The sequence below is a fragment of the Habropoda laboriosa genome, unplaced genomic scaffold, assembly GCF_001263275.1.
Source record: "Habropoda laboriosa isolate 0110345459 unplaced genomic scaffold, ASM126327v1 scaffold210, whole genome shotgun sequence".
Lineage (NCBI taxonomy): Eukaryota > Metazoa > Arthropoda > Insecta > Hymenoptera > Apidae > Habropoda > Habropoda laboriosa.
Window position 1 is genome coordinate 83,020 of NW_017100373.1, and position 12,969 is coordinate 95,988.

At 35.7% G+C, this 12,969-nt stretch overlaps 3 protein-coding genes across 4 annotated transcripts in view; 1 reads left to right on the plus strand and 2 right to left on the minus strand.

Moving 5' to 3' along the window:
• LOC108574820 overlaps window positions 1-1,770 on the minus strand; it is a 2,664-nt gene extending 894 nt beyond the window's left edge. The window contains exons 1-4 of the mRNA XM_017937466.1: window positions 1,581-1,770; window positions 964-1,139; window positions 277-435; window positions 1-55 (exon numbers count right to left, since the gene is read on the minus strand). Of these exons, the coding sequence (XP_017792955.1) occupies window positions 1-55; window positions 277-435; window positions 964-1,139; window positions 1,581-1,770 (580 nt within the window). The remainder of the gene's footprint in view (window positions 56-276; window positions 436-963; window positions 1,140-1,580) is intronic.
• A 1,269-nt stretch (window positions 1,771-3,039) lies between these two features.
• On the plus strand, window positions 3,040-6,470 carry LOC108574918 (amyloid protein-binding protein 2). The gene is made up of 9 exons (XM_017937586.1): window positions 3,040-3,183; window positions 3,857-3,970; window positions 4,060-4,292; window positions 4,367-4,546; window positions 4,618-4,873; window positions 4,946-5,070; window positions 5,146-5,425; window positions 5,496-5,661; window positions 5,738-6,470. Exons 1-9 carry the CDS (start codon window positions 3,040-3,042, stop codon window positions 5,965-5,967), a joined length of 1,728 nt encoding a protein of 575 aa, XP_017793075.1. The 3' UTR covers window positions 5,968-6,470.
• Window positions 6,471-7,005: 535 nt separating this feature from the next.
• Window positions 7,006-10,162, minus strand: LOC108574904 (rab GTPase-binding effector protein 1). 2 transcript variants are annotated; one of them, XM_017937569.1, is made up of 8 exons: window positions 9,869-10,162; window positions 9,560-9,667; window positions 9,029-9,462; window positions 8,333-8,829; window positions 7,916-8,197; window positions 7,616-7,835; window positions 7,432-7,542; window positions 7,006-7,351 (listed from the first exon to the last, which is right to left on the minus strand). In XM_017937569.1, the coding sequence occupies exons 1-8, from the start codon at window positions 9,912-9,914 to the stop codon at window positions 7,184-7,186; spliced, it is 1,866 nt and encodes a 621-aa protein (XP_017793058.1). In that variant the 5' UTR covers window positions 9,915-10,162; the 3' UTR covers window positions 7,006-7,183. The 2 variants fall into 2 exon arrangements, with proteins under 2 accessions (XP_017793058.1, XP_017793057.1); XM_017937568.1 differs by having other exon boundaries at window positions 9,017-9,462.
• Between the last annotated feature and the right edge of the window lie 2,807 nt (window positions 10,163-12,969).

Consider the following 12,969-nt stretch of genomic DNA (forward strand, 5'->3'; position numbering starts at 1 on the left):
CAAAAAAATCTAGGCCCTGACGTAACAGTAGTTCGTAATGTCCAGCATCTAGCACCTAAAATAAGTACATTTTGGTCAGTAAAAATGTCCATGAAATATCGACCGTGAAATGTTAAGTATGAGTTCTTTTACTATATTTGAAAAAAAAATATGAAAAAAAATTATCTGGTACAATTAAGATTACGAGGCTTCCAACGAAAACCTGCTTATCGTCTCCTTTTCTGGTTATTTTATTTGTTTTCATCAGCCATACGTTGGCAGCTAATTAACAGTTACCTCGACGCGCACATATTGCCGCCAACGTTCCATGCTTCCTGTCGCGATTCCCTGTTTCATCAGAGCGGAGTTGATGTCCTGCAGGGGAATGGCCCAGGGTACGTCACGCAAAAGAACCGCCTGTCTATAACGAGAGTCCTTCGCCGAGAATCGCGCCACCTGATTGCATCATTAACATTGAAATTAACACTTCGATTAATTTCGAAAGAAAACAAAATTTCTGGCCGTGTTTCCCACACAGCCTGGAAATTTAGCGTGCCAAGTTGTGTAAGCCTACGATTATCTCACTTTCTTGCATAAGAGAAAGCGACGAGGAAAGCGGCCGATTGCGATGTGAAGCAACGATTATACGGGCAATGATGCTGTACGCAATTTACAGTCATTTCGAGTGAATATTTAATCACTTCTCGAGTTGAAAATCGATAGCGAAATGAATTAGTATACATACGTTGACACTTAAGATCAAAATCGATACTTATGTAAATAAGATACAGTATCGACTGAAATATTACTGTTGACATTCAAACATAATCCCCATATTCCCCCGTATAGATATATGCAGCAGTGTAGGTCGTATATTCAGTGTTTCCAGATTTTTTTTACTAGGTTTCCTATAGGAATATCCATCATAACTGCGTACTAGACAGCATAGAGTGATAGGACAATTAGGTTAGCAAACATAGATACTTGGACGGGTCCTTCGAAAACTCGCGCCAAATCGCCGCACTGCAATAGTTTCTCCGCATCAGCTTCGCGCGTAAACGCCGCAATCAGACCGCAAAGAGTTTCAGACACGTGCCAAGCAGCCAAAGGATTAGACGTGCGGATCACCTCTTCTAGGTTCGAACGCAGCAACTCGCCACCTGTCACCACTTATTCATTTTACACGTCCTCTTGACCTCTCTCTCTCTCTTTCTCTCTCTCTCTCTCTCTCCCTCGATTAAAAATCTACTAGACACGCGTGAGAATGCCTCTGTTGTCAAAACAGCAACATTTCTTAAGTATGAGGAAGAAGAAACTTTCCTAACCGAGACGGTGATGCAATCCAATACCAGTTGCTTAATTCTCGCTGTCTTGTCGGGAGAAAGATAGACGGAAGGAAAAGCGCGCGAGTTTTTGGGTGTATAGTCAGTGAAGAGAATATAGCGAGGTCGTAACATAAAACAGGTTTATTTTGACGTCCGACTAATTTTGGGATCTCGCATATTTCTTGCACTGACTGTACATATATCTCGAGAAGATGTAAACGAGATCGCTTATGCAAGCGGGGAACTGGCTAAATAAAGAAACAGGCAATTTGCCACCTTGTATTCCTTGCACTTGACCTTGCGGTCCGATGGCACGCGAGATATACAAGGAACACGTAAACTCTTCCCGACCGGAAGCACGTGCTCGATCGTCATGAACTTCATCCGACGAGGTATTTGGTACCTCAACCGTGTCCTGCATTGTTGTTTCAGATCTTTTATCCTCCTCAGACGTTTCCTTCTTCATCCTTGTGCCTTGTACAGCATCTAATGTACTTCTAAGATAAAATAAATAAAAGATCAATCCTCCTTTAACTCATAATATTTCAAAGCTTTCTTAGTTTGATAGATCGAAATATCTATACGTGCACTTGCGTATAAGAGCAATTTAGTGAGTCGCGTGTCTGATAACACGTGCATAGAAACATCTTTATTGATAGATTTGCACGCGATGACCGTGTAATTAGTATTGACTGGAATAGAATCAGACATAAAAATGTTCGATGGAATGAGAGGTTATAATTACATTATTTCCCAATATGTGAATGCAATTTAAAAAGATAAAGTTGCAGAAAGCTGAAATGTTAAAATCGCTGGTTTGCTCGTTCACCATGAGGACAGTCGTCCAATGATTTGTAATGCGATCTCAAAAACACGATTTGATATTCAAAACTTTCACAATCGGTGCATGTACGCGTACCAATTTCCTTTCACTTGCGCACACAGATTACCGCTTTTTCCGCCACTTTGTATCGCGCCAAGGATCACAGGTGACGTCGAATCACCTTAAATGTTTCCACCGCTGCTTATATTTTGGGAAAAAGGAGCCCGGATCAAAGAAGGCATGGCCCAATGCTGGCGCCATTAATCGGCCTCCACGATCGTAACAGTATCGACTGTCTTTTTTTTCTCACGCACACTATTCACTATCGCATTTTTGATTAAAACTATTAAATCTGCCAAAACGATTAGTTTTTCTCATTTGCCGTAAAATTCGCTCAAGTAAGCAACATTGGAATTTTACAAATTTTTCAGTAGACCCCTTAAATTACGTAATTTTTTCGAAAATCAAAAAATGCCTACTTTTTTTTTGAAAAAATCAAATCTTGAATTTCTTTAATATTAACTAACTATTACTGTAGAAATAAAAAATTAATTTGTAACACTGTTGCAGAACTTTGATATCTCGTCTATACAGTAACCAAATTGTTCTAGAATACAATAGATGTTACTTTCACCATTTCAAGTTCATTCCATGCGATATCGATTTCTGCTCGACGAGATCATTCGAGAGGAGACCCATGAAATCATTGTAGCAACAAGTGTAATGGAAAAGAAAAATTCGCGGTTCGTGTATCTGGCGCGCTAGACATTTACTTTTACCGTCGTTTCTAAAAGTGGGGGTTGCCACTGGTGGTTGGATGGCGGAGCATCGCAGCAGCATATGCGCACGAAGACGTGACAGCAATTATTGCGGCTGTGTGCGCGTTCGTGATTATCGAACGCCTCTAGGAAAATGGCCGAAACACGCAAACCGCCGGTGTTTTCCCCAAAAACTCTGTACCAATTAAGTGCATCGGCGATAGCGAACAAGTTTCGCTTCATGAGGAGGTATCTCACCGATCTGCCGAATGAAATGCTGTTCGATATTTATCATCAGGTAAACGTCAAAACATCTTGTCCTTCCGTTGATCACCGTCACCACTAATGTATATTTTTTTTCTAACTCCAGCATGAATTTTTTCCTTATCATTCACCAGAATGATCATACAGATCGAATTGATTATTCATTCCTTTCGAAATCTTTATTCGACGCATCGATATACATGAAACGATGTTCCGCGTTCCATCAACACACGTTTCCAACAATCATAACACACTGTTATGACGGATTTAGCTTGCGTTAATATAAAATGTCAAGAAATAAATTTGGATGATTCAACAACAACAGACAACATATACGATATGTCATATGTTTAACCTGTACGCTGATTCCTTGCTTTCGCATTTATATGTATATTTACGATACAACATGATTCGTAGAGCAATGACATGATTCGTTAAGCGTGAACAACATTTCGTTGATATGTGTTTCTTTGTGACACTGTAGTAATTTTTTCCTATCAGTTTTTGCGATTAATTCGCATTGGATATTGCCCCCGTGCATGAGTCACGCGAAAGTTCATTTTGACAAGCGCAAAAAAAAATTTCTTCATAAAATTTTCATTGTTATGATTTTTATTAATAAAGAGATGTTATATATTCAAACGGGAGTGCAACAAAGTAGAAATAATTTATTGCACAAAGTAATTCGTTGATGTTTCTCTTTTCAGTTGTACAAAGAAAAAAGATTATGTCGACTGGGAATTGATTTCAGCAATTTAGAGATCTTCTCCAAGATGCTGACAGTCACCAGTCGCCGTACAGGCCTATTACAAATTTGTCAGGTAATCATTTTTTTCATATTAAGAGGAATTAAAAGTAGCTTTTATATTTTTTATGTTGTGCATTTGTTTGTTTTTAATTAATTTTCAAGGCTCTCATAGATCATGGAATACAAATTGTGGAAGAGTTGGCTATGAGTTATTGTCTTCAAGCTAGGGAAGATGTAGATAATCCAGAGAAAGTGATAAATCTAGGTCTAAGAATTGGTGGATTTTTTAGTGATGGTGGTTGGTATGCTAAAAGTGAACAGGTGTTGTTAGCTTGCAAAGAATTATGTCTTGCACATAATGACAATTGGTGTAGAACTTTAGAATGTTACCGCAAGTAAGATGTGTTCTATATGCATAATGTTAATAAATGGACTTATATGAATTTACAATAATTACTCAAATATTTAGATTGTTACATGTACAAGCAGCCTATTGTGTATTTTCACAAGCAGCAGAAACATATCAGCTTGCTGTAGACCTATTAACACAAATCAAAGAGGCAGGCTATAAGTATTACAATTGTGCTGCCACATACACTGAATTTAGTATACTTTTCTATATGAAGAGTGAATATGATGAGGCTTATAGGTAATATACTGCATTTTACTCTTATGAATTTGATCATTTATCAATTTTATTGATTGTATAATTTTTTTCAGGTGGAGTATAAAAGCACTAAAAGAATTGAATCATACATTATCCGCGCGCGTTATTATTGATGTTCTAAGACAGGCGGCAAAATCGTGTATATTAAAGCGTGAATTTCAAAGAGCTGGTCTGTTGATCAGAGAAGCTGTGCATCATGCCAGAGAAGTATTCGGAACAAATCATCCAGTGTACAGTAATGTTCTGACAGACTATGGATTTTATTGGTTAAACTTTGATAATATTATTAACAGTGTAAATCTTTATAAGGTTTGTATATATCTCTTTTCATTGTTTTATACTTTCGTTGTTTATTTATTTGTACTGCAATATTTCTCACAGGAGGCATTAGCTATTAAAATAAAAATATTCGGTAGAATGAATTTACACGTTGCACTGGCACACGAAGATTTAGCTTATGCTCTTTACGTATACGAATACAGATCCGGTGAATTCCCAGAAGCAAGGTAAGTAATTTCATGATTTATTGCTTTTTGAAATATCGAAAAGTCATACAATTTTATTTCACTTTAAATGAACAGTGTTCACATACAGAGAGCAATAGCCATAATGTTAAACCTTTTACATGCGGATCATTTGTTGTTAGCGAGCGCAAAACGAATAAATGCATTAATTCTCGAAGAAATAGCGTTAGATAGCACGTCGACACCGTTGTCCAAACAAAATCTACTGTTCAAGGCTGAATGCCTTCATTTATCCGCTTTGCAATCGGCGAGAGAGGCATTCGGCGAGATAAACGTGCAAACAGCAAAACATTATGGAAACTTGGGGCGCGTGTATCAAAGTATGAGGAAATGTAAGGTACATATTGCACGTAAATATACCTATTGAACATACGATATCACCGTTATATCTTTATCGTTCATTTTAGGAAGCTGAGGCAATGCATCTAAAAGCTATACGTATAAAAGAGGAACTATTAGGACCACACGATCACGAAGTTGGCCTGAGTATAGGACATTTAGCCTCGTTGTATAATTATCACATGAACCGGTACAGAGACGCCGAAAAGCTTTATCACAGGAGTATCAAGATCAGTAAGTATATCGTATATTATAATAAATCTATTAAATACATCGTCGTTCGTTTTAATTCAATTTTATCGTGTGTCAGGTTTAAAATTGTTCGGTAAAAGCTATAGTGGCTTAGAGTACGATTATCACGGACTTTTGTATGTTTATATGAAACTGAATGAGTATGAAAAAATTTTGGAGTACGAAAGTATATTGAGCAACTGGAAAATGCTTAGAGATAAACACGTGGAATCTGAAGAGCCACCGATCGATCCTAAGGGACGGCCGCAACCAATCAGAAATGTAATTAAGACGTTCTTTTCTATGTAATATATCTGTAAATTTATTATCGAATGTTAATAATTATTGACTTTCGCCGATCGACTCTTATATTGATTCTAATTTTGAGTTGAAGTAACTCGGGCCAAAGTATGAATGAAATGACGAGTTACACTCTAAATGACTAGGACTATTGTAAATCATATATTCCTGGCAATATCGTTAAGATTATTCAAACATAGTCACATGAACCTCTTCATGTTTGTACTTTGTACCTCACCATTTTGTATGTATTAATTATATTTTACAGTTAGTTTAAGCAGAAAATCAAGAATTTTTAGAGCTGAACGTTTTTGCGTTGCGATCGATTTGTCAGCAGCATTTAGGACGCGTTTTGATTATTCAAAAACATATTTGTCATCAAGAGATTTATGTACTTTTTAGTTGATGATTTACGAAATATTAAAAATTAGAAAAAGTCTCGCGCTCAAAATTCCAAGTTTAAGAAAAGAAATATTCCCATACACTGCATGATTTATCAGACGACGACTATATTTGACGCAATTATTTTTATAAACTCCAATTATATTTTTTATTCACAAATCCTGTGAAATCAAATATGTGATATGCGATGTACTATTACTTTTTATCGAATATTTTGTTCCTATATAAACATTGTAATAAAGAACTAAGGTAGAAAAATTTTTTGGAATACAATATTAAATTAAAAAAAGAACTTTATCTTATAACAAGAGGATGTACAGACTTGCGCTTTAAAAATAAACTAAGAAATGATGCAATGTTTTTTTTTCGTTCTTTTTTTTAGTGGTATGAATATAGGCAATTAAAGTAAACAATTCGAAATAAAGAATGAAATTTGTAACATACTTAATTCTATGAGTCTTATTTTTAATGATGTATATAACAAGATAGTAGATAAATATTCACAAATTTTCGAATAACTCACATACATTCAAAAGCTTTAATCTTTTAAATTACAATAAACATTAAGTAGTACATAATTTTTATTTACACGATATTTACTTTATCACTCCAGTTGTCAGGTAATAGGAATCGTATCTAGCCCCCTTCTCGTTACTAATAGCGACTCTACATCTTCCTGAAAATTGTAAAATAGAATTTCTCAAGTTGAATTCAGTTGCATCAGTAAGTTTGCTCTGTAATATTATAAAACAACTCATTGACACATTGAATCATTGAATCGATATTGCACATCTTGTTGGACTGCTTTTCATTTTAGAATATTTTAGTCAGGTGTGTGTGGTGGTTCTTGGCTAAAATACGGTGCTGTATCTTGCACCAACAGCGTATGGCAAACATCACAGACTCTGGATGGTCTTTGTTTCGGTCCACTTTTCACAACGTGTGAAAGGCAAGACTGACAAAATATATGGCCACAATGACGGCAATGTACCTGTATCAATGACACTTGCTATCAACATACAACGCCTATAAACACAAGTAATTTATATTTACAAATATTCAATATTATACCTTCTTCTTTGTAACCGTAAAACCAGTATGACAACTAGGACATTCCTCTATGTCCTCTTCATGTTGCCATCTTACTTCGCTACCAGCTTGCCTAATTCTTTCTAATTGTACCTGCAATTAACGGTAGTGTAAATAAATGCGATATAGTTTTATCTACCGAGATAATTTTTATTGCCCAGTTTACCTGCAATGATTGCGACAACCTAACGAAATCTTTTTGAACCGCTTCACTAGTGTCTAACTCCTGTTGAAGACTAGTTACTCGTTGTCGTAATTCTGCTATCTTTAATTCAGCTTCTTTATTATCTTTCATAACGGCATCCAATTGTTTTTCTAAACGTTCGAGCTTCTCCTCCCTCTCGGCTAGAGATCGATGATCTCGTATATACTTATCCAATTGTGTTCTATAAAATATTATTACTAAAATTACATGAACTTGATAATTGTCAGAAAATCAGGATATTAAGAAATTGAACGGTGTTACCTTAACCCACTAATTTCATTATTTAATACCAATATTTCTTGTTCCTTCACTCTGCTATCCTGTTCCATTTGCTCATGGAGCAGGGTCACTTCATACCGTAATGTTTCTTCCTTTTCTTGCGCAACTTCTTGCGCCACTTTTGCGGTGATCAAATCTTCACGCATTTTTAAAAGGCTAACGTGCAATTCCTCTACATTATTTGGCATATTAATACTCTCACTCTGTAGCTGCTGGGAATGCTTACTATGTTTACCAACAAGATTCTCATTTTCCTTTTGCAGTCTGCAAAGATTCAACTAGATTTTCAATGAAATTTTGTCAGAATTGTCGCACCAAAAGATGTTACTTTTTTATTTACGTCGAAAATTGGAAACGACAACGAAATGAAAGTGAGTACGTTATTAAAAATTTTCTTACGCGATAAGATGTCTTTGTACTTCTTCTCGGCCTCGCGTTAATTTCACCAGTTCATCTTTGACATTCCTCTGAACTAGTTCGAAAGTCTTTTTTACTTCAGTTAAAGTCTGTTGCAACATTTGCGAGGTAGCAGTGAGCTCTGCTACTTTGATTTTATGCTCCTCTTTCTTCTCGTTCCATTTTTCTTCCATTTCCTTCCGAAATTCCACCTCCTTGGCTAAATCCTCCTTCTGCACTTGTAGCATATGATCAGAATCTAACAGCTGCTTCTCTAAATCTTTAGCGGTCGCTTGTATCTTAACTAATTGTGCTTCGTAATTTAAACACATATCACATGCCGGTTCAGAGGAACCCGCTTCTTGCTGCTTTTTCTGCAACTGTCCTTCTTTACATTTCTGTAACTCATCGTCTGTTGCTCTAAGCTTTTCTTTTAAGGCTTTAATCTCTTCCTCAAGCGGCACTACTAGCGAGCGCAAAACTTCTGCATCTTCCTGTGCCTATAAAGCAACATTTTCTAATATTTGCACACCTACGTGAAATTGATAAAGAAAAAAAAACAAGCAATAAAATAAACACCTTGTGATGATGTTTTAAATGATTTATGAACACTTTCTGAAATGTGGTGCCACTCTACAAACTCATTGCAGAAAAGTTCAAAAATCATATATTTTTATGCTTACGTACATATCTTTTTACCTTCCTCATGCTTTCTTCAAGATTGTCAGGAGCTAAAGATAACGCATCTGCACCTAGTTGTGAAACTACTTTTCGGGCTATTGTTTTTGTTACTGTGGATAGGGATATCTGTGGACCATCCATAGGTGGATCTCGAGGTAATTGTGATTTTAACAATGCATTCTCTTCTTGTAACTTAGATAGAATCATCTTTAATTTAGCTACTTCTGCATCTAATTGTTTGCGTGAACATGAAGATTCTTCCACTGTCTCGTGTATAACCCTTTGCAAAGATGCTATTTCTTCCTGTGCCTTCCTTTTTTCGGTAAGTATATCATTTTGAATTTTTAAATCAGCAACAACCAATTGGCTTTTTGCTTCATCTAATTCATTCTTCAGCTTTGTATTTTCCTTTTGTAAACAGATATTATCTTGTAACCTTCTCTTCAACTCTTCTGCAATTAAATTTTATCAGTAATCAAATATCTTTACAATTATATCAAACTTGTTTCTTTCACTTTTCTTATGTTTAATAACACCAATTAAATTCACCTTCTTTCTGGAGAAATAATTCCTTCATCTTGGCTCTCTGAATATCAAATTCCTCTCGCATCTTGATTCTCTCTGACTCCAATCTATTTATTTTATCCTGTAGATCCTCTAAATTGTAACAAACACTTTGTTGGTAAAATTTTCAAACATCAGAATAATTAACGATAATTATGCCTGATAAGAAGTTACTATTCAAAAAGACTGAGTCATAGTCTCGTTAAAATTGAGTAAAAAAATGAACGATGGTAATTGTCATTAATACAGAACGAAGAAAAATATTTCGTGAATATGCTATCGCGTCGAACCTACCACTTCCGTTCATGTTGATCGTATTATCCTGCGTATGGTTTTCCATTGTTCGATGATTTCGCCTGATTAAACTGAATTCTGTTAGGGTGGGTCACTGTCTTTCGAGTAAGGTAGAAAAATGTATCTTGAAATTCTCCTCGACCGAATCGTTCGGTGACATTATGGCACATGTGCCGACGATGATACTTAGATTTCACCGTCATTCATTCTCTCGACAAAACCAGAATCGTAATTACGCGTCAACCACGCAAAGGGATGTTTCGCCCACCGAATCACACAAAATCAACCTCAACAATTTAGCGGTCTACTAGCGGTGTATTATCAGCACTTACTCATCAATCGGTATCGATATTTTGAACGGCACGTACTCGATAATCGAGTGGGTACAATCGATTATTTCAATGTCTCGTTTCATTCCAGCCGATGGCTGTTTTAAAAATATACGCGGGCACCGTGTAATTAGTAATACACGCTGTAATTTACCGTGAATCAATAATATTTTCAATCAACTTACATTGACATGAATACGACGTGAATAAGAGATTTGTTTAAATTACATAACATTAGACTGCATTGTATTTTACGTTATATAAAATCCAATTCAATAAGGAACAGTTCGACAATACGTATTTCTTATTTGTACAACATGTTTCTAACAAATATTTTAGCTTACTACTACGTAAATCTTTTGTATATATATTATCCTTATTGAATTCAATTATACAATATCAATTATACAATTTTTACAATAAAATAATGTAATTCAGAATTTGAGTATTTGCACAAGATAAAAATTTCTTTTGTATAAGATTTTTTGATCGACTGTATATTTTTTATAATGCAATTGTACGTTTTTAGTTATTTTATGTTACCGACAATTCTTCATACGTAGGCACAGACGAGGTATAGTCACAGACAAGATATAGAGTAGACCATTCATCCAATGTATTTTTTTGTCACACGACCACGGGGACCTAACCACGAACGAGGACAGGATAGATCTTGCACTTAATGTATTTTTGTGTCCAAAGTTCGGAAATACCGATCGTGTAAAAAATCAGAGTTTTTGTTATGCCCTCTGCGATATAAAGCGGTAAGTTTAGGAATTACAAAGAATCCAACCATCAAAGATGGTAAAATCGACAGATGTGAAAAATCCTCTTTTATTAAATTTGCATATAAAAATACATACATATATTGGATTGCGTGTGTAGAATTGTTCACAATCTTCTGATAGCAGTAGAACACGCGTATGTGATGAATCATTTACTAATACATAATTACGTTACTTTATTATTTGTAATTTCATAGTTACGTTAAATTCCTATTCCAACTACTACTAATGTTGTAATCTTATTCTATACTGAATCGATAACGTTGGTAGCGACACGAAAATGGTAAGGGTCCTCACGGCCCCAAAGTCCCGGACAAAAAGTCTCATAAGATGCAAGGTCTATCCTTATATCGTCTGTGGTCCTAACGCAGACGAGATATAGGGTAGACCAATCATTACATAGTACTTTTTGTCACACGATCTGAAATACCGACATCGTCCAAAACTATTGGTTTGAAGCGCACTCTATCTTTAAGAACGGTCATTTTAAGAACTGCATCGCGCAAAACTATCGATATTGGTCGTGTGTACATTGTTACTGTGCTGTCAATACACCCTTTGATCCCAAAACGCGAATGTGTGTGACTGAATCCATTCTGATTCATCATAATTTTCAAAATTTTGTCTCCTACATTATTTAAAATAACAAATGCCAAATGTTCTTGATTTCAATTCCTCCCACTAGTTGCGCAGTGATATAATACCAGTCTTAATCAATAGTGTAGAATGATGGTAACGGGGTCCTAGGACCCAGTGGTCGTGTGATAAAAAATACATTGAATGAGTGATGTACTATATATCTCATCTGTAGTGCTAGAACCCCAGACGAGGTACAGAATAGATCTCGCACCTAATGTATTTTTATGTCCAACGTTCTGAAATACCGATCGTGTAAAAAATCAGAGTTTTTGATATGCCCCCTACGATATAAAGCGGTGAGTTTAAGAATTACAGTCGGCCGCATAAGTGTTCGTCCACCTACCGCACTCAGTGTATCTGTAGGTAAAAGTAGGAAAATATGCAGATGAAATTTGAAAAGAAAATGCAGAAATGAAACTTAATTTATACAAAATAAGATGACATTTTGCGGGATTCATAACTGTTATACATAATGAAAAATTAAACGATGTATTATAATGTGGCGGGAAACTCGAACGCAAAAGTGTTCGTCCACGAATATTTATACTGAATATGACGCTTGGTAACGAACTAAACTTTAAAACAACTGAATGTTTTGTGATCGACTATGTTTTGTTAAACTTCTGCAATCGGCAACAGTTGATCTCAGACATCCAGAAAGAAAATATCGTAGTCATAATAATAATGAATTGTAAGAGACGTGAAACATCACTTTCTCAACGAGAATATATTGTAAAATTTTGGAAAGAAGGAAAATCTGAAAGGGAAATTTCAAAATTAGTGGATATACCACGGTCTACAGTACAGCATATATTAAAAAAGTTTAAGGAAGACAGAACAATTGTAAATAAGCCCCGACAAGGAAGATCGAAACTGCTGACGAATCGCGATGAAAGTCGAATACTTAGAACTGTTAAGCAGGATCCCCACATTTCAACACCTGAAATACAGGAAAAAATTCTGTCTCCCTTAGGCAAAACTGTAAGTCGTGACACAATTCGACGGGTACTCCATAGAGCCAATTTGAAGAGCCATATTAGTCGTAAGAGACCATTAATTACTGCTACAAATAGGTAAAAGAGATTAGACTTGGCCAAAAACTACGTTTCAAAAACAGAAGATTTTTGGAAACGTGTTATATTCACCGACGAGTCTAAATTTTGTGTTTTTGATACACCTAGCAAAAAAGTTTGGAGGAAACCGAATACAGAGTTTCAAAAAGAAAATTTAACACCAACTGTGAAACACGGGGGAGCGTCGCTCATGGTGTAAGGCTGTATGTCGATGGCTGGGGTTGGTGATTACCACATTATAGATGGTACCATGGATCGTTGGATGTACCTAAATA